The following is a 26,923-nucleotide window of genomic DNA, read 5'->3' as shown; positions in this document are numbered from 1 at the left end:
TCTTTTATACATAGTATTCTACCAATGTACTTAATTTATATACAATACATATATTCCTCTTATACATTTTAGTGTACTATTTTATATACAATATATCTTACTTTTTTATCTTGCTTATTAATGCAGCTTTGTAATTATTTTCTGATTTGTTAATCTTCCCTTGTTCCCCTTTCTGATTTATAGTTATGCCACTGTTATATTTTTTTAAAATATCCCTTTTCTTTTTAAAAAAAAATACTTTAATTAAAGTGTTCTTTCCAAACTTTTAACAACAATTATCATCTTTGCAACATTTCCACATTGGTATACCTCCATTATACCATTTTTATCAGTACATATATACATATATTTCTTTTATACATAGTATTCTACCAATGTACTTAATATATATACAATACATATATTCCTCTTATACATTTTAATTAGTTTACTATTTTATATACAATATATCTTACTTTTTTTATCTTGCTTATTAATGCAGCTTTGTAATTATTTTCTGATTTGTTAATCTTTCTTCCCTTAATGCTTTCTTATTCTTTACATCTTTCCTCTAGCCATTTATACCGTATATTCCATACCAAGTAGTAATGTCGGAAAGTAGTAAAACAATGTTCATCTTAGTTATATTTGACAAGTTATATAATTCTAATAATAATAATACACAGGTTTTGTTGAATTATGATATTTCCTTATTATCTTGCCACCAGAAGTTATGTGTGCTTCACACACACAGTAGATTTTTAAGAAAAGACCGGACAGCCACCTGTCTGAAATGGGATAAGGACTCTTGCTTGAGCAGGGGGCTGGACTAGAAGACCTCCAAGGTCCCTCCCAGCTCGATTCTGATTCAGAAACAGCTCTTCTTCGCACAAATTCAGGAGCCTTCGATTTTGCGCTAAAGACCCGATCGGCCACAGGGAAAAATATGTCCCCGGAGAAAGGCATCTGCACATGCTCAGAGGACCGTCGGCTCACCCAGCGGCAAAACAAGCCGCAATGGAGGCCGGCGACCGGCAGAGGGCTCTGGACCGCGGCTCGGTTTGCTGAACCGGGGCCGGCTTCGCTCGCTTGACGCTACTGATCTGGGGAGGAAGAGGCCGATCTTCCAGCCGGACGGCGAGCTTTGTATCCGGAGAGAGGTAAGCAGGCCTAGTGGGGGTATCCGGTTTTGTTTCGCTGCTGGGAGGGATCTTTTCAAACCTACCCTTCCCAGATCCCACCCCACGGGGTTCAATAAACACCCCACCCCCGAAACTGCCGGCCCTTCCCGCGTGTAATTTTCAAATGATCGCCGCAAACATCAAAGGAGAAAGCGACCATGCAAGCAACTTCGAACGTGACGTCAGAAGAATTCCGAGGGGATTCCTTTGAAGTCAGGCGGCAGAAGAATTCCGAAGCTTCGAAAGGGGAGGAGCGCTGAAGTCAGCTTTTCAGCCTTCACACACACACATACATTCCAGGATCTCGACTACAGCCCCCCATCGGTCGCCGGCCGCGGGATTGGGAATCGCCTTTCCGAGCAGGAGGTGAGCCTCAAATTCCCCCAAAGTAACCCTTTGGTTACTTGGCTCGGGAGACCTTATGAGAGCCAAAACAAAACAACAAAAGCGCTCCGTATAAGCTCAGGGGAACTGTCCCTGGCTGACTCAAAGGTGCTTTTTCAAGAAGCCACTGGACTTCCTGTCTCTTTGCTTTTTAAGACCTTTCGCTTCTCATCCAAGAAGCTTCTTCAGTTCAGAAGATCCAAGAAGCTTCTTCAGAGCTGAAGGAAGCTTCTTGGATGAGAAGCGAAACGCCTTCAAAGAAAGAAAAAAAAGTCCAGCGGCCTCTTGAAAAAGCATCTTTGGGGACAACCATGACCTTGGAATGACCTCCCCCCCCCATATCAGAACCACTACCGACCTCCGCTCCTTCCGACAGAAACTCAAGACCCACCTGTTCCAATTAGCTGGCCTAGCCCATTTATAGTCCCATTTTTAAACCTCCTGGCAAACATTTTATTCTGGGGTAGTTTTTTAGGGGTAGTTTTTAATGTATCTTTAATTTTAATTATTACTGTACAGTTTATATGTTACCTCCTCCATCTATATCTATATTTATCTATATTTACCTATCTCTGTATGTAGAGTCCCTTCTGGGAGAGGGCGCGGTTTATAAATTAAATAAAAGTTAAAGTTAAAGGATGACTGAGAATCTCCATAGACATGTCCCTGGCTGAAATCATGGAGCAATTTTGGATCACAGCTCTCTAGCTGGGCACTGTGGAAATTGTAGTGTATGTATGCATGTATGTACGTATGTATAGTGTGTATGTATGTATGTATGTATATATATATGTATGTATAATGTTACTGATTTTTTAATTACATTTTAGTGCTTAATAACCATCATGTTGTTTGGGTATTTAATTTGCTTAACAATACTGATTATATTCTTAATCTCCAACCCCTTTTTCCAACCACTGGTAAAATAGATTCCACGTTTGATAGGACTCTATGTCTTCTTTCTGTTTCATTTTCAATGTCAGTCTATCCATTTCTGCACAGTCTAATTATCTCTTCATCTTGCAGTCTTTCTTCATTTTTCCAATATTGTGCGAATAATAATCCTCGCTGCTGTGTACAGCATGTAATTTTAAATACATATTTTTCTTATCTAATTTTTCTGATATTATACCTAATAAAAACAGTTCGGGTTTAAAATCTACATGTTTCCCCATCATCTTTTCTAGCCATCTGTATATCTTTGCCCATTTTTTTTTTTTGCTTTAACACAAGTCCACCACATATGATAAAATGTGCCCGTTTTTTTGGAATTCGTAGTCTTAGGATGATCTGGATGGCATGAAGGCCATCGCTCTATTTGGTACCTTTGGGGCCAATGTCTCTTTTCCGTTTCAGCCTATCCTGTATGGTGGTTGTCCCAAAGGTGCTTTTTTTTTTTTCAAGAGGCAACTGGACTTTTTGGTTTTTCCTTGAAGACATTTCGCTTCTCATCCAAGAAGCTTCTTCAACTCTGTAGCATGGTGGTGGTGGTGGTTGTGGGGGGGAAAGAGGAGGGAATGCTATGTATGCTGCATTAACCACCTTCATAAAAGACAATATGTAATCTAACATAAAAGTGCGTATAGTCAAGGCTGTGGTTTTCCCAGTTGCAATGTAAGGCTGTGAAAGTTGGACCATAAGGAAGGCTGAGCGCCAAAGAATGGAGGCCTTTGAACTCTGGTGCTGGAGAAGACTCCTGCGAGTCCCTTGGACTGCAAGGAGATCAAACCTGTCAGTCCTAGAGGAGATCAACCCTGACTGCTCTTTAGAAGGAACTCAGATCCTGAAGATGAAACTCAAGTACTTTGGCCACTTAATGAGCAGGAAGGACTCCCTGGAGAAGAGCCTAAGATCTGGGAACAATTGAGGGCAAAAGAAGAAAGGGACGACAGAGAAGGAGGTGGCTGGATGGAGTCACCGAAGCAGTAGGCGTGAGCTTAAATGGACTCCAGAGGATGGTAGAGGACAGGAAGGCCTGGAGGAACGTTGTCTATAGGGTCACGACTTCACAACTAACAACAATAACAAATCTAACATACTGTATGTTAATATAGGTTCTCATATTTTTTTTATTCTGATGCAGATGGGGCACACAGAATTAAATGCTTTTCAATATCCATATCTCTGTAATTTAAAATAGCAGCACCATCAGGCTCTGATCTAGCCTTACAAGTTACTGGTGTTCTGACATAAATTCCCATACTATTTGACCGTTTGAATATTTGTTTTTAGTTTATTTTGTTAAAAGCTTTCCCCGCTATTAAAAATTTCTTCCAAATTGTCAGAAGCCAAAGAAAAGGGTGAATTGGGCCTCTGTTTGACATGATTTTTTTATTTTTCCATTTATTTTATTTAAAAAAAGGATCATTTTGTGCAGGCTGTGTGTAAAGAGATTGTGGGGCAGTTAGGAAAGGTGTAGATGGGAGCATAGATCTAAACTAGTATTGGTCAACTTTGGCAACTCTTAAGAAGTGTGGACTTCAACTCCCAGAATCCCTCTGCCGGAATGGACAGCTTAGTAGCCAGCATTCTTAAAATCTCTTTTAATATTCTTTTTTTCTAGCTGTGAAGGCATTGTGGTTTCCCAAACAGCCACGTTTGATGGAGCTAGGAGAGATTCCTGAGTCTTTAACGGAGCAAAGTCCCGTCCTCCAGAATACAGATCCAGAGTGCCAAGGTAAATTGGATTGTCTTTCAATTATTGTGACCCAAGTCTTTACAATTCACTGCTCAACTTCCAGATCCTGCTTGTTCTGACCAAGGCTTCCCAAGAGCACGAAGCAAACTCCTTGTCCCATCAAAAAACCCTTTTACTGATTTACTGTGAATTCTGCTTATTCACATCCAGCAAAGTCTCTCAAGGGAGGATTTGCAGTCACAGACCTTATCTGACTTGGAGAGCTGACAGGCCGATATCTGCAAAACATGGCAAGGAGTCTCGAAGAGTCACGAACCAACTAAGTGAACTAATTGTCTCCTGCAAACTCCACTCCCCTTTCGCTCCTCTTTTATTTCCTCTGGGAGGGGCCACTCATCGTCCACCTGTGGCCTTACTCCCAAATTAACCACTGTTCTTTAGCTGTTCCCTTCTTCTGGCAACTCTGTGCATGCACACACTGGGAACAGGCTCCAGCTGTTCATCTGCCTCACTGATGTCTGACTCTGAAGGCAGCTGATAACTGGCATACGACCCTGGCCCCCTTTCTGCCTCCGATGCAGAGCCCTCATCAGAGCCTTCCCCAGACTCCCAAGACTGGCCCATGTACCTTCCCAACCTTCTCGCTGTCCGAATCTTCTGCCGCTGGCGGGTCACAACACTGTGGGTTTTTTTTACCATTCCCAGCAGAAGCCACTATCTAGTTGCACTCTTTAAAAATATAGGCCCCCAGCAACATTGTACAGGCAGTCCTCGACTTACAGCAGTTCATTTAGTGACCGTTTGAAGTTACGACCGCACTGACAAAAGTGACTTATGACCACTTTTTCACACTTCACGACAGTTGAAGCATCTCCCATGGTCAAGAGATCACAATGCAGACCCTTGGCAATTGACCCATGTTTATGACGGTTGCAGTGCCTCAGGGCCATGTGATCGCCTTTTGCGACCTTCTGACAAGCAAAGTCAGTGGAGAAGTGGCGCAGTGGTTAGAGTGCAGTACTGCAGGCTGCTACTGCTGACTGCCGGCTGCCTGCAATTTGGCAGTGGGAATCTCACCAAGCTCCAGGTTGTCTCAGCCTTCCATCCTTCCGAGGTGGGTGAAATGAGGAGCCAGGTTGTTGGGGGACAAGAGGCTGGCTCTGTAAACCGCTTAGAGAGAGCTGTAAAGCACTATGAAGTATTATACAGGTGAAACTCGAAAAATTAGAATATCTGATTCTAATAGGCTGATAGCTTCCATGCCACACCGCATTGAGGCAGTAATTGCTGCAAAAGGGGCCCAAACCAAGTACTGAGTACATATGCATGCTTATACTTTTCAGAGGTCCGATATTGTTCTATGTACAATCCTTGTTTTATTGATTGCATGTAATATTCTAATTTTCTGAGATGGTGGATTTGGGGTTTTCATGAGCTGTACGCCATAATCATCACAATTACGACAAATCATGGCTTGAACTATCTTGCTTTGCATGTAATGAGTCTATCTCATATATTAGTTTCACCTTTTAAGTTGCATTACTGAAATAAATGAACTTTTGCACGATATTCTAATTTTTTGAGTTTCACCTGTATAAGTCTATTGCTATTCACTTAACAACCGTGTTACTAACAACCACAGTGGTTCACTTAACAACTGTGGCAAGAATGGGGCAAAACTCACTTAACAACTGTCTCGCTTAGCAACAGAAATGTGAGGTTCATTTGCAGTCATAAGTCAAGGACTACCTGCATGCCATTGTGTAACAGCACCCATCTTTTGAAAAAGTCACCAATATGCCTGATTGGTATGGTGGTGTTGTATCTAAGGGGTTTCAATTTTGTTATCAGAGTGGGGAAAAATCTTTCTCCTCATCTATATGGGATAATCACTTGACTTAACTTGTTGTTTCAGTAGTTCAAAGGCCGAAGGCTCAGGAGGAAGAGAAGGAAGCCATTTCCAGTTCGGATAACTCTGAACCATTCTGCTTACGGGAGAAACTGTTCAGCAATTCCAATGTCCACACTCTGAAGGAGGAAGAGAATTTGGAAAGCAAGCCAAACAATGAAGAACAGACAAGTAAAACTATAACTCAGCCCCTTCCAGGCGATATAAGCAATGCAGATAAAGGCAAGAGACAACCTGTGCGCAGCCGATGCAGAAAAAGCTTCACCAGTACCTCCAACCATACTGCTCACGAGAGAATCCACACCGGAGCGAAACCATATAAGTGTCGTTGTTGCGGGAAAAGCTTTGGCAAGAAATCGACTCTCGTTGCTCATCGGAGAATCCACCTGGAGGAGAGACCGTACAGATGCCGCGTGTGTGGGGAGACCTTTCGGCAGTTCTCGAGCCGCGTCGCCCACCAGCGAATCCATACCGCAGAAAAACCCTACGCTTGCCCGGAGTGCGGGAGGAACTTCAGTCTGAAATCGAGCTTGGTGGCCCACCGAAGAATCCACACGGGAGAAAAACCTTACGCGTGCTCTGAATGCGGGAGACGTTTCAGCCAGAAATCGGCTCTGGTTGCACACAGGCGAACCCACAAAGGTGAGAAACCCTACGTTTGCTTGGCCTGCGGGAAAAGTTTTAGCCAGAGCTCCAACCTCATTGTTCACAAGAGAATCCATACTGGGGAAAAACCATATCTCTGCCCTCGCTGTGGGAGAAATTTCGCCTGCAGCTCCAGCCTCGTTCGGCATCAGAGGATCCACACGGAAGACAAACCGTACAGATGTGCGGCCTGCGGGAAAACCTTCAGCTGTAATTCGAGCCTCAGCAGGCACCGACGGACCCACACGGGGGAGAAACCCCACGAATGCCCCGATTGTGGCAAAACCTTCAATGTGAGCTCCCAACTCAGTGTGCATCGGACGACCCACACGAGAGAGAAGCCCTATGAATGCTCAGAGTGTGGGAAAAGCTTCAGTGTGATGGCGAGCCTTAACACCCACCAGAGAATGCACGCTGGTACAAAGCCTTATAAATGTTCCGACTGTCCCAAAAGCGTTTATCTAAGGTCGAGTCTCACAGCTCACAAGAAAAGGCACGGAGAAAAGTCATTTGATTGCCTAGAGTGTGGCAAAGCCTTCACTTGCAGCTCTGGGCTCATTCGCCACCAGAGAATTCACACGGGGGGAAAACCCTTCCGTTGCGGAGACTGTGGGAAAAGCTTCATCTTGAGCTCCAACCTTATCGCCCACCAGCGAACTCACACGGGAGAAAAGCCGTACCCGTGCTCGGAATGTGGCAAATTCTTCAGCGTGAGTTCGCAGCTCAGCGTCCACCAGAGAACCCACACGGGGGAAAAACCGTATGCGTGTCCCCATTGCAGCAAGAGCTTCACGTGTAACTCCGCTCTTATTAGACATCTGAGGATCCACACGGGAGAGAAACCGTATCAGTGCTCAGAGTGTGGGAAAAGGTTCAATCTAAATTCGAATCTGGTCGTCCATCAAAAAACCCACGCTGGAGGGAAGCCCTATAAATGCATTTACTGCGGGGAAAGTTTCTATACAAGGCCACATTTTGTAGAGCATCATAAAGCCAAGCACTCGGATGCTGTAAATACGAAAACAGCCGGAAGCAACGTTGATTCTAAATCCATTAATTACCAAATAAACTATGTAGGATGGGGTTGATCAAATTGGTGGAGAGGAGCCGGAATCTACTGGAAAACTTTACATCAGAGGTCCCCAAACTTGGCAACATTCAGACATGTGGACTTCAACTCCCCAAATTCTCCTCCCAGAATTTCACAAGTCTTAAAAGTTGCCAAATTTGGAGACGCTTGGTTTACACTAAACATTTTGCAATAGATATTCTGTTGCTTCTCATAGTGAGTCCCTAACCTTTATATTTGGACAGTGCTAGCCATTTCTTAAGATGGTTAAGGATCCTAAAATTCCACCCTTCTTTGGGTTCTGCGTCTATATTTTTAGGGAAACAATTTCAAGGCAGGTAGAAAGTGCAGGGGGGAAAAAACCACCTTTTGGTTATCCACATTTACGGGTCGCTGCATCTTCAAGTAGCAAAGCTCCAAAGTTGTAAAAATGAGACTTAATTCGATAAAAGTCAACCAGATTTCTTTTTTTTTTTTAAAGAGAAATCTATGGCCTTTTTTTTTTATATACAAAAATGTTTGTGATGCCCGGAAACATCGTTTATTTCAATGCCTGACTTTTTTTTTAAAAAAAAGTCACAACAGGAAGGGTGAGGTCCTGCTGCCTGTGAGGAATTCTGGGAGCTGAAGTCCACCTATCCTTAAAGTTGCCAAGTTTGAAGAAAACACTGATCTATAATGTCATGATCTAGGGAAGACCTGGTTGTTGGAGGGACTGCCTGCCCACCCCTTACAAGTTACTCCCAATAGTAAGATGGGCAGTGTATAAATTTAATAAATAAATAAAAATAATCCAGCAGAATCAACATGTTCCAGGTTCCACCAATTATTAAGCAATGGCCTTTAATGAGACCCAAGAAACCAGCATATCAAGATATTCTCCTAAGAATCCATGTGACCTCCATCTTGGCTTGGGGAATTCTGAAAGTTAAAGTATCCACGACATCTTAAGAGTTGCTGAGATTGAGAAACACTGATTTAAATAAATCCTTAAAACCTGACTGCTTCTCATATGTTGTGGGTTGTGGTGATTTGTGAGATTGGACTGTTTTTCTCTGGGTTTTATTTTATTTCATGTTATATGGGTGGGCCATTTTAAATTCTTGTTCTAGCCGTGCCTCCTAGAGTCACAATGGAGTAGCAATTAAATTAACTCCTAGACAACCATTTAAATATGAGTCAGCCATGTGCAGCAGCTGCCAAAAAAGCCAACACCGTTCTAGGCTGCATAAACAGAGGGATAGAATCAAGACCATGTGAAGTGTTAATACCACTTTATAATGCCTGAGAGACACTCATTTCCAGCTAGGACAGAGATACAATCTACAGTACCATCTCCACTCAGGCTTTCACAGTCTGCATGCACTGAGTAGTCACTTCTACAGCACCATTCGTATAGCCCAGGTGGGAGATGATTATACGGGTGGCAAGAACAAAGAAATGAGATTGAATCTGTAATACTGTCAGGATTTACTAAAACCTGGTTACGCAAGATTCTACACCACTTAAATATGAGCCAGCAATGTGGGGCAGCTGACAAAAAAGGCAACACAGTTCTAGGCTGCATCAACAGAGGGATAGAATCAAGATCACGTGAAGTGTTAATACCACTTTATAATGCCTTGGTAAGGCCACACTTGGAATACTGCATTCAGTTCTGGTTGCCACGATGTAGAAAAGATGTGGAGACTCTAGAAAGAGTGCAGAGAAGAGCAACAAAGATGATTAGGGGACTGGAGGCTAAACACAGGAAGAACGGTTGCAGGAACTGGGTATGTTTAGCTTAAGAGAAAGAAGGACTAGGGGAGACATGATAGCAGTGTTCCAATATCTCAGAGGTTGCCACAAAGAAGAGGGAGTCAAACTATTCTCCAAAGCACCTGAGGGTAGAACAAGAAGCAATGGGTGGAAACTAATCAAGGAGAGAAGCAACTTAGAACTGAGGAGAAATTTCCTGTCAGTGAGAACAATTAATCAGTGGAACAACTTGACTGCAGAAGTTGTAAATGCTCCAACACTGGTGTTTTTAAGAAGAAATTAGATATCCATTTGCCTCAAGTAGTGTTGGGTTTCCTGCCTAAGCAGGGGGTTGTATTAGAAGACCTCCAAGTTCCCTTCCAATTCTGTTATTCTATCCATAACACGTGCTTTTTTTAAAAAAAATACTTTTGTTGTATAAATTCAGTCTGCACTTCTGTGTTATCTTCCAATGGCTGCCCCCACTCTGAAACATTACATCGCAATTCAGACAATATGACACTGTAAAGGGGAGAATTTATTGGGGGGGGGGGCGTTCAGCATCCAGCCAGGGTGGATTCTATACAGGTAGTCCTTGAGTTACGACCATAATTGAGCCCAAAACATATGCTGCTAAGTGAAACGAGTTTTGTCCCATTTTTCAACTTTTCTTACCGCAGTGGTTAAGTGAATCATTACATTTGTTGTTACATTACATGGTTGTTAAATGACTCTGGATTCCCCATTGACTTTGCTTATCAGAAGGTAGCAGAAGCTGATCACATGACCCCAGGACTCTGCCACCATCGTTACTCTGAACCGACTGCCAAGTGTCTGAATCTTTTGTCCTGTGATTATGGGGATGCTGCAACGGTGGCAAGTGTGAAAAACGGTCCCAAGTTACTTTTTCCAGTGCCGTTGTACCTTTGAACAGTCACTAAACGAACTGTTGTAAGTCGAGGACTACCTGCATAAAATGTTCTTCAATGTTTTTAATATTTTCTTTGCCTTTTCATGTGCCTCGCCTTTAAATAAAACCTCACCAAATGTTGTGGCCCGCCAGCAGCCAGCAGAGCTGGCAGGAGATTCAGACAGTGAGGAGGTTGGGGAGGAATATGGGCCAGTCCTGGAGTCTGGGGAAGGCTCTGACGAGGGCTCTGTGTTGGAGGCAGAGAGGGGGCCAGGGCCGTAGGCCAGTTATCAGCTGCCTTCAGAGTCAGACATCAGTGAGGCAGAGGAACAGCTGGAGCCTGTTCCCAGTGTGAGCATGCACAGAGTTGCCAGACGAAGGGCACAGCTAAAGAACGGGTCGACTTGGGAGTAGGTGGACAATGAATGGCCCCTCCCAGAGGAAATAAAAGAGGAGTGAAAGGGGAGTGCAGTTTGCAGGACACAATTAGTTCGCTTAATTGGTTGTGACTCTCTGAGACTCCTTGCCAAGTTTTGCAGATATCAGCCTGGCAGCTCTCCAAGCCAGATCAGGTCTGTGACTGTAAATCCTCCCTTGAAAGACTTTGCTGGATGTGAATGAGCAGAATCCACAGTAAATTCATAAAAGGGTTTTTTGTTGGGACAAGGAGTTTGTTTCATGCTCTTGGGAAGCCTCGGTCAGAACAGCAACGTCCACACCTCTTTTCCCACACTCCACTCTGCACAACACAACTGGGTCAGCTTAACCGTTCTGAGCAGCTTCACAAAATAGGGGAGACATGATAGCAGTGTTCCAATATCTCAGGGGTTGCCACAAAGAAGAGGGAGTCAAACTATTCTCTAAGGCACCTGAGGGTAGAACAAGAAGCAATGGGTGGAAACTAATCAAGGAGAGAAGCAACTTAGAACTGAGGAGAAACTTCCTGACAGTTAGAACAATTAATCAGTGGAACAGAAGTTGCCTCCAGAAGTTGTGAATGCCCCAACACTGGAAGTCTTTAAGAAGATGTTAGATAGCCATTTGCCTGAAACGGTATAGGGTTTCCTGCCTAGGCAGGGGGTTGGACTACAAGACCTCCAAGGTCCCTTCCAACTCTACTATTGTATTGTATTGTAAATAGAAGCAAAGCGGGCACAAAGCAGATGCCAAGCAGGCCTGCCTGCCTGGCCAACTGGTGACGGGGAATCTTGCTTTTTTCCCCCACTGGATCCTTTTGAACAGGTTCAGCAGGGCAACACGGTTCAATGATGCTCCCTGCTTTATCCTGCAGGTCTAGGCAGTGGAAGCACAGAAGTGCCAATTCTGGATCTCAGTTTATTGAATATTTGTTTTTCATATTTTTTAAATCGCCCATTTCCCTCAGAAAAGGAAGGGCTCTGGGTAGAATGACCCGTTCTTGACAGATGTTGCAAGAAGAAGATGTTGGATAGCCATTTGTCTGGAATGTTGGATGTTGGATAGCCATGTTGGATAGCCATTTGTAGCCAGAAGATGTTGGATAGCCATTTGTCTGGAACGGTATAGGGTTTCCTGCCTAGGCAGGGGGTTGGACTAGAAGACCTCCAAGGCCCCTTCCAACTCTGCTATTGTATTGTATTGTATTGTATTGTATTGTATTGTATTGTATTGTATTGTATTGTATTGTATTGTATTGTATTGTATTGTATTGTATTGTATTGTATTGACAGGATTCAGACCCACACTAAGCCACAACTTCCTTACCAGATATTCCCACTATTTTATATTTCATGGGCTCTTAATGATTTAGCCTTGTGACACATTTGTGTTGTATGACCTTGTGGTCGTCCGCTCACTTAAAAAGATTTGGAGCCGTGAACCGAAGCAGTCAGTTGACTAGGTGAATAAAAATTAGGCAAGTAAATCAAATAATGAATATAAATATAGCATCATTTTAGCCATTGTCTATCCACTGCAGGATGGCAGCCACTTCCACACGTTTCCAGCCAATAAATTCCTGAGTGAGGGGCCATTTTTGAAGCTGTATTGGCATGTGGAATATTCATTAAAGTACTCTTATTTTGCTTGCCTTGTTTTTATTTACTTCATTTTATATGTTTATATATATATTTATTTCTTGGGCTGCAAGATCACCGCAGATGGGGACTGCAGCCAAGAAATTAAAAGATGCTTGCTCCTGGGGAGGATAGCTATGGCAAATCTAGACGGCCTACTAAAAAGCAGAGAGATCATCCTGCCAATAAAGGTGCATATAGTCTATGGTTTTCCCAGTTGCAATGGATGGCTGTGAAAGTTGGACCATAAGAAAGGCTGAGCGCCTTGATATAATGTAAAACCAAAAGCTGCCAATGTTTATCTTTTAATTTTTTTTTTTTTTTTTTTTTTCAAGAAGTTTTATTGGTTTTTTTAAAAACATTTATGCGGAAAAGGGTAAGTGGAATAGTTACAAATTTTGGCAGTTGCAAGTATGGCAGACGCCCCCTCCCTCCAGACTCCTAGGTTACATCAAAATATCAAACCTTATTACATAGTCATAAAAAAAATCAGCATATTAATTCTAGAAAAAATACTTTTCAATCAGTTTATATAATTATAATATATAGTCTAGTTGTAAATTCATTAATACTTTCGGTCTGTTTATAACATTGTGGTTTTCTTATTTATTTTTGTGATCTGAGCTTTCTTGGTGTTGCCCCTTCACCCCCCGCTGGCAGAGCTCCGGCCCCTCCCGTGTCCTGTATAACTGTTGTAGTGTCATCTGTTTTTTCTAGGTTCGCTTTGTTTTTTTCCATAAAGGCCTGTGCCTCTATGGGTGTGTTGATTCTGATTCTTGTCTCCTCCCAGAATATCAGCATACCTTCAGGCATCAACCATCTAAACCACACCCCCTTCTGGTATAATTTATTCGCCAATTGCGAATAACTTTTCCTTTTTTCCCTAATTTTTTTGGGAATCTGCTTTAGAATGGTTATCTCCCTATCGTGGTATGTCAGTGTTTGCCCCCTTTGTACACCCAGAATTTCATCTCTTGTGGTTTTCCTAAGAAATTTAATATGAACCTCCCTGGGTACATTATGTGTTCTGGCATATGCTGAATTCACTCTATAAGCTAGATCTATCTCCCATTCCATCTGCTGTTTATCTTTGTATATGTATTCAGCTAGAATGTTAGTCATAATGTCCCTTATATTTTCCCCATCTGCTTCTATTACATTTTGAAATCTAAGATAAAAGGACATTCTTTCAAACTCTGCTTTCATTTGTTGGATATCAAGTTCTTTGTTCCCCTTCTGTAAGGCCTCTACCCCCCCCCTCGCCTCCGCCACCCCACCCTCCACAAGGTCCAGTCTCTGTGAGTTCTTAAAGATTTGGGCTTGATTCTGTTTAATTTCATCTTTCATTTCCCTTAACTGTTTCTTAATTTCCTCCTGGCCTTGTAAAATTTGTTGAAGCATTTGTTGGAAGTCTATCTCTGTAGTCTTGGGTTGCATCAATTCTGATATCTTTGACTGTGTAGCTGGACTAGACGTTGCAGACGTTGGAGCAGAAGTAGCAAAGCCAGGCTTTCCAGGAGGTGGTCTTTTTGGAGACATGGTTTATGAAGCAAGGAGATCAGTCAAAGTAGAGACTGGGCAGCTGGAGAGGTAGAGCAGGCAGGCGAATTCAGAAGGCAGAGGATCCAAACAGATGGGGATTTCTTTAGTCACTCTAGCAGTAGATGAAAGTTTTTTTTCTCCAAAGAGTTCAAAAAGTAGCAATCCACAAGGAATTCCTCTGGGTGACTCGGAGACAAAGACCGGAAGCCTGAATTTTAAAGGTGGAGTCAGGTTTCACAGTTCATGAAGACAACGGAAGTGTGCCATCTTGCCCTGCCAGCTTTGGGCTCAGAGGCATAGTAAAATTTTTAAAAGTTCAAAAAGTTCTCAGTTCATCCATTAGTTCTGGAGCTAGGTCGAATGAAAATCACTTTTATAGGGGTGAGGCATCATTAGTTGGCTCTCCCCCCTCCTCCTCTCTGGGGATGGAAGGAAAGTCTTTTCAAGCCGCTTGTCCGAGGGAGGGGGGGAAATCCCCCTCCCTCTAGCCGCACCTCCAGCAGGGATCCGAAAGTTTAACTTTTTAAAAGTGCTGAAAAGTTCATCAATTCAAAAGCAAAGGAATGCAGAAAGGAAGCCTCTCACCATACTGCCGCTGCTTCGTTCGGAAGTGTGTTCTCCGATCGGCATGGGGCGAGACGCGTGCGCACGCACGTCCTCCAAAACTGCTCCCCGATGCCTAGAACGAAGCGGAGGAGCCCCCGCCAGCCGCCGCCGACGCCAGGACCCTCCGCGAGCCGTTCCTTCGGCAAGACGCCCCTCCAAGGCGTCTTGTGCCCCCCCAGAAGCGGGGGAAGCCCACCGGGAGAGCTGGAGCAGGCAGCAATCTGCCTGTCGCCGTAGCCGCCGGAACCGGAAGTCTTTTATCTTTTAATTTTTGATCTTTGTTTTTTTTTTCTGTAAAAGTTGTGAGATTTGGGGGTATTTCTACCTTTCGCACGATGTAGCTGTCAAAAATTTTTATACCTACCCACCCCTTCCTATAAATATTTGTAAAAACCAATAAAATTCTTTTTTTAAAAAAAAGAAAGGCTGAACGCCAAAGAATGGAGGCCTTTGAACTGTGGTGCTGGAGAAGACTCCTGCGAGTCCCTTGGACTGCAAGGCAATCAAATCTGTCAGTCCTAGAGGAGATCAACCCTGACAGCTCTTTAGAAGGCCGGATCCTGAAGAGGAGACTCAAGTACTTTGGCCACCTAATGAGAAGGAAGGACTCATTGGAGAAGAGCCTCATGCTGGGAAAGACTGAGGGCAAAAGAAGAAGGGGATGACAGAAAATGTGGTGGCTGGATGGAGTCACCGAAGCAGTAGGCGTGAGCTTAAATGGACTCCAGAGGACGGTAGAGGACAGGAAGGCCTGGAGGAACGTGGTCCATGGGGTCGCGATGGATCAGACACGACTTCGCAACTAACAAATATATTTATATTCCTCCTATGATCAGGGCCTTGATGAGGTGAAGGGGCTTGTGTGGGTAAATGAAATTGTGGATTATATTGTCAGACATGTATGTATCCAGAAGGGTCTCCCAAGGTGAACAGGCCATGATGGATACCCCAGATTAACACCTCACATCTGGCAACCCGCATTGGACCAGCATAGCAGATTATGATCTATTCCTTCCACAATCTCAAAAGTGGGCCTCACTCAGGACTGTATTGGCTGGAAAAGTGCGGAAGAAGCCGTCATCCTGCAGTTGACAGACAACAAAAGCATTTTATTCGACAGCAACCGCATTAGCAAACAAAAGCCAAGCTTAGAGAGAGAGGCTAATTATGAGGCACTTCTAATTTTTGCTTTAATCTGTTCCTGTGATATACATTATCCTCTTCTCCTTATAATACAGAAACACAACTGCATGTTAGTGTCCAAAATCAGAAACGTGGAGACCAACCACCAAAGAACACTGGCAAAACAACAACAACACTGTGATGGGGAATTGAATGAAAACTAATGAGGTTGTTTCTCTGTTGGACACCTTCTCTTCTACTCATTGATGCCTGTGTACAAATGGGAAGGGCTTAATCTGTCCTCATGAACGGCTTCCGTCATCACTGTAGTGCATAGCTAAAGTAGATCTTGAAAAGGTTGACTTGCCAAGACTTCGACAACAACACCGGCAACTTTTATCAGGAAGACAAAAGTGCATACACAAGAGACAGTCACAACATGGAAGATAAGGGGACGGGGGGGGAGGGGGGGTGTAGCAGACTCACTGCAGGATCCCCGCATGTATCAAAGAAAGTGTTGCCTATCCCATCATGCTCAGCCCTGGGAAAGTGACCGCTTGCCACAGTGTGATTGTAAACATTGATTGTCTGATACATATACACCCTTGTACAATATGGCGGAGTCCTGTGCTTTCAGGCCAACCCGGACTGCAACTCCCATCTGTTTTAGACAGGAAGACCATGGGTCTTGACACATCTGGAAGCCGAAAAAGTTAGGGAAGTCTCGGGGAAGAGATTCGCCCGTCGGCACCCTTCCAAAGTTGAGCACTCGTCCGTGTTGCAAACTTTTATGGCGTTTCCTCATATCGTGGCTGCTCCTCTTGCAATTTGGCTAGGTTCAGAGCTTCTCGGGCGTGGATCTTCTGGTGCTTAACCAAGACAGTGCGGTGGGTGAACCTCTTGCCACAAGTGGGGCACTGGTGAGGCCTCTCCCCTGTGTGGACCTTCTGGTGGCGGATGTGGACGGCCCGATCGGAGAAGCATTTCCCGCAGGTGGCGCACTTGAAGGGCTTCTCGCCCGTGTGGGTCCTTTGGTGCACCATCAGGATTTGCCACTGGCTGAAGCTCTTCCCGCACTCCGAACAGGTGTAGGGCCTCTCCCCGGTGTGGACTCGGTGGTGCTTGACCAGCTGAGAAGACGTGTTGAAGGATTTCTCGCAATCGGGGCATTTGAAGGGTTTCTCTCCCGTGTGGGAGCCCTCGTGTTTCTTGAGGCTGGAGCTGCGGCTGAAACCTTCCCCACACTGGCCACATTTGAACGGCTTCTCCCTCATGTGGACCTTCTGGTGGTTGAGCAGCTGAGACTTCTGAGTGAAGCTCTTGTCGCACTCAGAGCAGCTGAAGAGTTTCTTTTCGACATGGACTCGGTAGTGCCTGGTGAGGACCGAGCTGACGGTGAAGCTCTTCCCACACAGATCACAGGTGTAGGGCCTCTCTCCCGTGTGGGTCCTCTCGTGGGCAACCAGAGTGGACTTGAAGCTGAAGCATTTCCCACAATTCTGGCACATGAACGGCTTCTCACCCGTGTGGGTCCTCTGATGGGCAGCGAGCACTGTGCTCCGGCTGAAAGTCTTGCCACACACGGCACAGGTCTTCTTTTCTCGACTTCGGTGCCGTCTTTGGATCACAACAGGTTGACTTGAGTCCCCATCTTCTTCTGCTGGAGGAAACACTTCAGGTCTGTGTTGACTTGGTTTGTCCTCATCCTTCTGGTCAGCCCCAAGAGCTGCAGAACCACCTCCATCTTCTTTGGACCAATAAGGTTCTTGCAAGGAGGGCCCACACAATTTCACTGGCTCGGTGTCTTCCAACTGGGGATCCCCTTGCCTCGTCTCAATCACCCACTTGTCATCTGTGGGGAGCATAGAGGAAAAAATATTACTCAAGCATCCAAGCAGAGCATGGCTGCCACATCAGAGCAAAGTATTATCCCAGTAGCCCATTTCCAAATTACCCAATCAGATGGTTCCAAGCAGTTTCTCAACTATGACGTAGGAAATATTTTGTTCCAAGCTCAGATGACAAAAAAATAAAATCCCACCTATTCCGTTCCATTAGAACCAGGGTCTCCAAACATGGCAACTTTTAAGTCTTGTCGACTTCAGTTCCCAGAATTCCCCAGCCAACATGGTTGGCTGAGAAATTCTAGGAGTTGAAGTCCATAAGTCTTAAGATTGCCAAGTTTGGAGAGCCCTGCGTTAGAACATGTTTCTCAACCTTGGCAACTTGTAGCTGGGTGGACTTCAACTCCCAGCATTCCCCCAGCTAGCCATGGATTTGCCGTCCACCCGTTTTCAAATTGGCAAAGTTGAGAAGCCCCACACTAGAATATGACAAAGAACCAATTGCATGAAATTAATGATGGTAAAGGGGCTGAAACCTGGCTTTTTATGAAGCTGCAATAAATGGTCATAACCTCCTGTCCGATTTCAGAATTATTCTCTTCACCCACATGCATGAAGAGTGAAGCAATCACAAATGTATTGGTAGACCCCGAACTATGACAATTGAACTCAAAATTTCCAGTGCTCAGCGAGACAATTGTCAAATGAAGTTGGCCTCGTTTTACGACCCTTCTTGCCACAATTGTTAGGTGAATCACTGCAGTTGTTAAGTTAGTTCTCTGCAGTTGTTAAGAGCCGTGGTGGCACAGTGGTTAGAATGCAGTATTGCAGGCTAATTCTGCTGGCTGCCAACTGCCAGCAGTTTGACAGTTCTGTTGAGTAATTAAGCTCCCCGTTAGAAGAGCGAGTATGCAGAGAAGCGTAATGAGAGTGATATGGAATAACACGCACAAACCAGCATACAGAGACACTGAATAGTATAAAAATATGGTAGTTTACTATGTAGAAATATAGAGGTATTCAGAGTCCAGTTAACAGTCCAAGTCATACACAGTTCAGTAATTCAGTTATCAATATTCTCAGTTTAACCCACAAAGTTGCTAACACTAGCAAGACTCAGTAACTCATGATACAGAGTCCGGTATCCCATCAGCGTCTAACAAAACAGAGAGAGAGAGAGATCTAACAACCATTCTGGCTCCCTCTTATAGCTGCTTGAGGTAATTAACCAATTAATCTCTTAAGCATTTAAAGTAACATTAACATAATCATAGCTTAATATACATTGGCAAGCCAAGCCTAGGGTTATATCCCTAACAAGTTCGATTCTCACCCGATCAAGGTTGACTCAGCCTTCCGTCCTTCTGAGGTGGGTAAAATGAGGAGCCAGGTTATTGGGGGCAATAGGCTCTAAACTGCTTAGAGAGGGCTGTAAAAGCACTGTGAAGCGGTATATAAGTCTAAAGTGCAATTGCGGTTGCGATAGTTACAGTGGTTTATAGATAGAGGCGAACTGAATGGGGCTTCTCCATTGACTTTGCTTCTCAGAAGCTTGCAAAAGGTGATCACATGACACTGGGATACTGCAACCGTCATGAATATGAACTAGTTGTCCAGTGCCCGAAATTTGGGGGATGCTGCAATGGTCAGAAGTGTGACAAAAAGTCGTAACTCAGTGCTGTTGTAACTTGGAGTGCTGACCAAATGAATGGTTGTAACTCAAGAACTATCTGTACACTTAACTGGTAAAATTTCCAGAATAATTTAACTCTGAGAAACAGGTTGGAAAATAGAAACATTTGCTCAGCCCTAAATAAGTAGAAAGCAGGAGAAAGACTTACAACGGCCTACCTTGTTATCCTTATAAAAGAGCAGTAAAGGTTTGGAACAGGCTTCCATGGTTCTGTCAATTTAGCCTAACATTGTGGCCCGCCAGCAGAACTGGCAGCAGGTTCAGACAGTGAGGAGGTTGGGGAGGAAGATGGGCCAGTCCTGAAGTCTGGGGAAGGCTCTGATGAGGGCTCTGTGTCGGAGGCAGAGAGAGGGACAGAGCCGTATGCCAGTTATCAGCTGCCTTCAGAGTCAGACATCAGTGAGGCAGAGGAACAGCTGGAGCCTGTTCCCAGTGTGTGCATGTGTGGAGTTGCCAGACAAAGGGAACAGCTGAAGAACAGGAGTCGATTTGGGAGTAAGGCCACAAGTGGACGATGAATGGCCCCTCCCAGAGGAAATAAAAGAGGAGAGAAAGGGGAGGGGAGTTTGCAGGAGACAATTAGTTCACTTAGTTGGTTCGTGACTCTCCGAGACTCCTTGCCAAGTTCTGCAGATATTAGCCTGTCAACTCTCCAAGGCAAAGTCTGTGACCGCAAATCCTCCCTTGAGAGATTTTGCTAGATGTGAATGAGGAGAATTCACAGTAAATTAATAAAAGGGTTTTTTGCCGGGACAAGGAGTTTGCTTCATGCTCTTGAGAAGCCTCGATCAAAACACCTACAAGAATCCTGCAATTTGTTTCTTTGCTTACTCCAAAGGGCTGATGTTCAACTTGAACCAACTTCTGAAAATCCAGGAATCTTGGAGACAGCAGCATATCACAAGCCCTTACCTTCTGAGTCACTGTCCTGCTCCTCCTTGACCCCGATGGAACTGGGTTGTCTCTCTCCAGCCCCTGACGGAGGCCGCTCGGCCGTGGAAAACCCCACAGCCACCTCCTGCACCAAACCTGGTCCCTGAAAGAACCCCAAAATTTATCTTTAGCAACAAGAAACAGAGCAGAAAATAGGTTGGGGAGATTTCGCAAAGCGAGGATGCCAGTTTCTTGCCCCACAAAAAGACACGTCTCATCCGGAGATCACACATGTTCCTCAAAAAGAAAAGGGGGCTCACATTCCTTAAAACAGAGGTAGGAAGACTTCAACTCCCAGAATTCCAGCAAGGCTGGCTCAGGGGTTCTGGGAGTTGAAGTCCACAAGTCAAAGTTCCCCACCTATTTTTTTTTAATATCACATTAACTGATAACCGGCATTGCCCAGATGTTTATTTATCCCAATCCTGTAATAGACAGGAAAAGGGATGAGTTATAATGGGTACTGGGTATGTCTAGCTTAAGAGAAAGAGAAAGAAGGACTAGGGGAGACATGATAGCAGTGTTCCAATATCTCAGGGGTTGCCACAAAGAAGAGGGAGTCAAACTATCCTCCAAAGCACCTGAGGGTAGAACAAGAAGCAAGGGGTGGAAACTAATCAAGGAGAGAAGCAACTTAGAACTGAGGAGAAATTTCCTGACAGTTAGAACAATTAATCAGTGGAACAGCTTGCCTCCAGAAGTTGTGAATGCCCCAACACTGGAAGTCTTTAAGAAGATGTTGGATAGCGATCTGTCTGAAACGGTGTAGGGTTTCCTGCCTAGGCAGGGGGTTGGACTAGAAGGCCTCCAAGGTCCCTTCCAACTCTACTATTGTATTGTATTGTATTGTATTGTATAAGTGGCAACGTAAGTGCGGAATGGGCTGTCCTGCCTCCTTCCATTAACGTTGCCGCAATTCGTGAAGAGGCAATGGCAAGAGCAACTTTTCCCTGAGCCCTGATTTTGGCGACAATTAAATTAGTTAAAAATGTTTTCCCTGTGCCCCAAGAAAAATGATACCACCGTGTTAAAAATGTCCAGATCAAACGTAATTTCTAATGTTGGATTTTCCCCTTTACCAGATGGGCCCCCCTTGTGGAGTACTGTGAAGCTATTACCCTGGCAACTCCACTATGTTGTACAATAGAAGCCATTTTAAGGCACAACAGGCTGTATCTTAACAGAACACACACTGTTAGGGGTGTCTTATGCCCACAATATTGTTTGTCAGAGAGTAAGTCATCTGTTTACCAAGTTTGGTTGAAATTGCTAGAGGCGTTCCAGAATTATGCTGGAACATATACAAACACACACACACACATACACACACACACAGCCATTTTTATATATATAGAAGATTTTACTGACATCTAAAGTGACACCAAAGGCTAAAAGAATTGTAGCTCTCTTAGGTTGCCTTCCCATTTACAATTAATCCTTGAGTTAACAAACACAATTGAGCCTGAAATGTCTGTTGCCAAGCAAAGCTATTGTTAAGTGAATTCTGCCCCATCTTACACCTTTTTTTGGCACAGTTGTTAAGCGAATCACTGCAGTGCTTAGGTGAGTCACACTGTCGTTAAGTGAGTCCAGTTTTCTCCATTGAAATTGCTTGTCGGAGCCCAGCTGGGAAGATTATAAATAAACCTTATGAAGAGCTGCAGTGGCGCAGTGGTTAGAGTGCAGTACTGCAGGCTACTTCAGCTGACTGCTAGCTGCAGTTCGGCAGTTCAAATCTCACCAGCTCAAGATTGACTCAACCTTCCATCCTTCCAAAGTGGGTAAAATGAGGACCCAGATTGTTAGGGACAATATGCTGACTCTGTAAACTGCTTAGAGAGGTCTGGAAAGCACTGTGAAGCAGTATATAAGTCTAAGTGCTATTGCTATTGCTAATTACATGACACCGGGGCAGTGCAACTGTCATTAATCCATGCCAGTTGCTAAGCGCCCAAATTTGGATCATGTGACTATGGGGATGCAGCAATTGTTGTTAAGTGGGGGAAATGGTCATAAGTCACTTTTTTCAATGCCATTGCAACATCAAATGGTCACTAAATGGTTGTTAAGTCGAGGACTACCTGTAATGGAGAAAAGGAATAAGCTTGAGGAACAGCCGCTACCAAGGCAACAGTCCGATAAAAGAAACTGAAGTCCAGGCCAGAAGTGTAACCTGAGAAAGCATCTCAGACAACACTCTCTCTAATTCTCACTGTCAACTCTGAAGCTGGCGTGACTGAGGTCATCTTTGAGGCTTCAGTGTTGTCCCAATGGAGACGAGGATTAGGGAAGGGGGAATAGAGATAGCTGGGGGTTTGTAGCCAAAACAAAATACTTTCCCCTGGGAACCAAGGACATTCCAACGAGTGGCTGAAGAAAGGAGGAGTAATGTTGCCAAGCAACTGGACAGCACCCTGATTGGACCATGTGACAGTTTGTTTGGGAAAAGGGGAAAACTTTTACTTTTAATTAGGTGAAAACTGTGGGGACCTTTAGAGTCTGTGCCAATATGATATGCCGTGTCTGTGCCAATATGTCTGTGCCAATATGATATGTCGTGTTTCCCCGAAAATAAGACAGGGTCTTGTTTTCTCTCCTCCCCCCCCCCGAAATAAGCACTTGGCCTTATTTTCGGGGAGGTCTTATTATTTTTGAAGTGCAGGAGGCGGCAAGCGTCGTCACCTCATGGCTGCTGCTGCTGTGTTGCAATATTTTCGCGGAGGGCTTATTTTAACGCATGCGCTCAAAAGCCCGATTGGACTTATTATCCGGGGAGGTCTTGTTTTCAGGGAAACATGGTATCCAATCAAACTGTCCTTTGAGGAATCTACCTGCCTCAGAGTTCTGTTTGCTATGGGTGTTTCACTTGGAACTCTGACCCTCACAAAGTGAAAGGAAGAGAGAAGAAGGCACGCTCAAGACTTGCAAGATTCTATTACCAGATCTATAATAAAAGTCATATTGGCCTGCATGACTTTGGTTTCCTAGTCTGGTCTTCCTGGAACAGATAACTTCCCCCTCCCTCCATATTCTTGGACCCCTCCCCAGTCCTAGCATATTCCCATTGCAAAGTTCGCTTTCTCTAAAGTCTCACCTCCTGTGGCCGTCCTGAGGGAAAGCCTTCAGCCAGGGCCACCGCTTGGTCACAGGTGTGAGGCCAGGCGGCTTTGACCCACCTCTGGAGATGGGAGGGCAGGATGGCCAGGAACTGCTCCAGGATCACCAGCTCCAGGATCTGCTCCTTGGTGTGCCTCTCCGGCTTCAGCCACCGGTGGCAGAGGTACCAGAGACGGCTGCAGGCCTCACGGGGACCCTCAGCGTCCCGGTAACAGAACTCTCTGAAAAGGGCTCGCTGGGTGTCGGTGGCCGCCGAATCCTCTCTCAGGACATCCTCGCCCACCTTCCAGTAGTCGTCCATCTTGCCAGCGTTGGTCTGCTCATTCTCCCTCTGAGTTTCTCTGCTGAGATCCACCAATCCTTTGTATCTCCAGTAGGTTTCAGCTGCTCCTTCCAAGGAAGCCAGGCAGGCCTTGGCGTTCTCCCACGGTTCAGAAACCGGTTCCTCCTGCTTGGAGGACTGCATTGCCTTCAAAGCAGCCCGGGGATCCAAATATTTCAACCGCCGATCTCCTGCCTCGCTCTTGGCTGATCTGGAGCCCCCCATTTTTGCAAAGCCTTCTGCATTCCCAGCTTGGAGGTCTTTCATCGTTCTCCCTGCCTTCCCTTGGGTCACCCCAGCTTTGAGCCCTTCTTGCAATTCTCCTTCCGGTTTTGCATCTGGATTTTTCCCCTTCTCCGTCATTATTTTATGTCTCATGACCAGCTTCCTTCGCCTCCTAGAGAAACACAAGTTTGGAAGCATTTTTAATTGGAAAGTCCAGCGTAGGTAAATAAGTGTGAAATAAACATGTATGTATCTCCGAGTGGCACAGTGACCTATAGGTGGAGCTCTCTACACACAGTTAGGAGACTGTAAGAGCCAGCCTAGGTAATCCTAGGCAGATATTTCTGTCTCTGGGCTCAAAGAGAAAATATCTGCTGTGAACTCCACACAGGCGTCGGGAAGGGAATTCAGCCAGCTCAGCTCCATCGAGGTGCCTTGATTCCACACTGAGGCAAGGGATTACAAGATCATTAAAAGAAAAGAAAAAAACATGTACATATGTCTAGGCCAAATTATCCACCCGCAATTTATCAGCTCTAATCACAGCCAGAGTGCGTAAGCACAAATTGCTAGCTAATATTACAGGTAATCCGCAGTTCATTTAATGTTTGAGGTTACAACAGCAGCGGGGAGGGGGGGAAGTGACTTATGACCATCTTTCACACCTACGACCACTGCAGCATCCCCATGATCATGTCATCAAATTCAGACACTTGGCAACTGACTCGTATTTATGACGGTGACAGTGTCCTGGTCTGGGATCATGTGATCACCTTATGACAAGCAATCTTATGACAAGCAAAGCAAATGTGGGAGCCAGATTCACTTCACAACCATGTTACTAACTTAACAACTGCAGGGATTCACTTAACAACGGTAGCAATAAAGATCATAAAAGGGGCAAAGCTCAACAAGTATCTCACTCAACGACAGAAATTTTGGACTCAATTGTGCTTGTGAGTTGTGGACTACCTGTATTAGGCTATATTGTCTTTTAAAATTATATATTAGAGATACACACACACACACACAAGGATTAACACAACTTTGACAAGAAGCAATAGATGCTTAGTGCAATGCTGCTGCTAAACCTGGAATATAGAGAGAGATAAATGAAGAGAGAGAGAGAGAGATGGAGAGAGAGAGAGATGGAGAGAGAGAGAGAGAGAGAGAGAGATGGAGAGAGAGAGATGGGGAGGGAGAGAGAGGAAGAGAGAGAGATGGAGAGAGAGAGAGAGAGAGATGGAGAGAGAGAGAGAGAGAGAGAGAGATGGAGAGAGAGACAGACAGACAGACAGCTGGAGAGAGAGAGAGATGGAGAAAGAGAGAGGAGGGGGATTCAAAGCAAAAAACATGCCTAATGTTCCTGCTAATAAAATCAAGCTTCCAGGTTCAGCAGCAGTATTGCTTCTTGCCAAAGTGGTGTTAATGCTTGTAAAAACGGAACCTAAAGTTTTATCTTTGTAAAGGATTACAGAGGTTGTAAGTGTATTTAGTAACATCTTTTCAGTTCTTTTCAAACAAGAAGAGAACAGGCAAGTAAGTGCTTCTTAACCTTGGCAAATTTGCTGGCTGGGGAATTCTGGGAGATGATGTCCATACATCTCCAAATTGCCAAGGTTGAGAAAAACCGGGCTAAAAATGAATTCAGCCATCCCGTGAAGCCACTCTTTGCGGTTACTTCCAGCTGTTATTACCCAAACTTTTATTAATACAACCCGCTCTTTTATTATTTTCCCCTTGGGCGGGGCCACCTTGTCTACCACAATAGAATGAGTTTTCCCCCTTGGCAATGGTTGCAACAGACAAAATAAGTAATACCCCAAAGAATTACCGACTTTATTGCCCACGTTCACAGAGAGGGACCAAAAGGAACATTTTGGTTCACCAAAGGATTAAAAAAAATCATTTTAATCTTCCAGGTGCCAAAGGATACCCAAAGATTTTAGGTTTATAATACCCTCCAGTCGCCTTCTTTAATTCCTCTAATCCTAACTAGATAAGAGAGGCTTGGAGCCTATTATTGGTTAGGGCACCAGGTTAAGGATATGTTTGGGAGCTGTTTCCTAAAAAAACAAAAAAGCAAATCTTGAAAGTTTTAATTTTGGATTGAGGCAAGGAAGACCTTTTACCAACAGCCTCACCTGCCTACTTAGTATTTCAGATTTCTCCCTGCAGCCTGGCGACCAAATACAGGAAATGAATTCGAAAGGGGACTGTAAATGTCAGCTAGTCCAACCCCTCCCTGTGACACCTGCCATGCAGCCAAATCCAGAGCAGGGCAACTGACCGGCTCCTGGTTTTTTAATATATTTTTTTATTTGCTCCCGCACGGTTCTCAGCACCTGATCCCCGGCCGGGGATGATGGGTGATGTGATTAACAGCCACCTCTGGCGAGCTGCGGCTTGGCGGATCGCGCCCGTCAGGGTTGCTGCCTAACCTTTGCTAAATGGCCTCCGGAGAAGAACGCCGGCTTGTGTGCAACGTGTGGCTGGGATGGGTAGGTGGACGTCTGAAGGTGCAAAGGTGTGCGTGGGGAGGTGTAAAAGGGCCAAGAAGGGCTCCCCCTCTCCCTTCCAACGCTTGCAAGGGTCTCGCGCGCCGCTTTTTTCACCCCCGGGGTTTGTTGGTTGGTTTGGCAAAGGCGCGCTGCAAAGGGCATCTCTCCCACCACCTACCCCTCCAACCGCTGTCGTTTACCCGGGCTTTCCGGCGTCACGGCTCGAGAGGGGGGGATTCCCCCCTCGGCTTCTGGAAGCCCAGCTGCACGCTTCCCCCAACCCCAACTGGAGAGGAAGAGGAAACGCCGCCCAAAGTGACAAGCGCGCACCTTCTTCCAATGGCTTCTCTCCTCCCTTTCTGGGAAGTGGATCTCGGTCAGTTTAACTCTTCAGTCTCAGGACCTCTGCCGGCAGGAATAAAAAGGGGGCTTGGCAGAAATCCGACCGGGGAGGTGATTCTTTTATTTTATTTTTGATTTGATTTGGTTTGTCAAACATGTACCAGATAGCA

The 26,923-nt window shown here is 44.9% G+C and overlaps 2 protein-coding genes across 6 annotated transcripts in view; one reads left to right on the top strand and one right to left on the bottom strand.

Moving 5' to 3' along the window:
* Window positions 1–1,025: 1,025 nt before the first annotated feature.
* LOC309397766 (general transcription factor II-I repeat domain-containing protein 2A-like) overlaps window positions 1,026–26,923 on the top strand; it is a 31,444-nt gene continuing 5,546 nt past the window's right edge. Inside the window, exons 1-3 of one of the 5 annotated variants that reach the window (XM_081964081.1) lie at window positions 1,026–1,139; window positions 4,108–4,221; window positions 6,098–8,659. In XM_081964081.1, coding sequence (XP_081820207.1) covers window positions 4,146–4,221; window positions 6,098–7,824 — 1,803 coding nt within the window. In that variant the 5' untranslated portion in view covers window positions 1,026–1,139; window positions 4,108–4,145 and the 3' untranslated portion in view covers window positions 7,825–8,659. Of the gene's footprint in view, window positions 1,140–1,168; window positions 1,527–4,105; window positions 4,222–6,097; window positions 8,660–26,139; window positions 26,412–26,923 lie in introns of those variants that run through there. The other 4 variants (XM_081964082.1, XM_081964080.1, XM_081964078.1 and 1 more) reach the window with 4 other exon arrangements.
* LOC309397862 (uncharacterized protein) lies at window positions 15,743–26,753 on the bottom strand. Its single transcript, XM_081964266.1, has 4 exons — window positions 26,590–26,753; window positions 23,341–24,082; window positions 20,226–20,349; window positions 15,743–17,628 (listed from the first exon to the last, which is right to left on the bottom strand). The coding sequence occupies exons 2-4, from the start codon at window positions 24,061–24,063 to the stop codon at window positions 16,565–16,567; spliced, it is 1,911 nt and encodes a 636-aa protein (XP_081820392.1). The 5' UTR covers window positions 24,064–24,082; window positions 26,590–26,753; the 3' UTR covers window positions 15,743–16,564.

Source organism: Natrix helvetica, assembly GCF_964273705.1.
Source record: "Natrix helvetica genome assembly, chromosome: 1".
NCBI classification, from domain to species: Eukaryota; Metazoa; Chordata; class Lepidosauria; order Squamata; family Natricidae; genus Natrix; species Natrix helvetica.
Note: the sequence above shows the minus strand (reverse complement) of the source record. Positions and strands in the feature narration are given on the sequence as shown.

Excerpts from the sequence above, each read along its gene's own strand:
- LOC309397862 (XM_081964266.1), bottom strand. The coding sequence starts at position 24,063 with ATGAGACATAAAATAATGACGGAGAAGGGGAAAAATCCAGATGCAAAA. Across the intron at positions 20,350-23,340 it reads CCTCAGGACGGCCACAGGAG|GGACCAGGTTTGGTGCAGGA; the intron begins GTGAGACTTTAG and ends GGGTTCTTTCAG. Across the intron at positions 17,629-20,225 it reads GCAGGACAGTGACTCAGAAG|ATGACAAGTGGGTGATTGAG; the intron begins GTAAGGGCTTGT and ends TGCTCCCCACAG.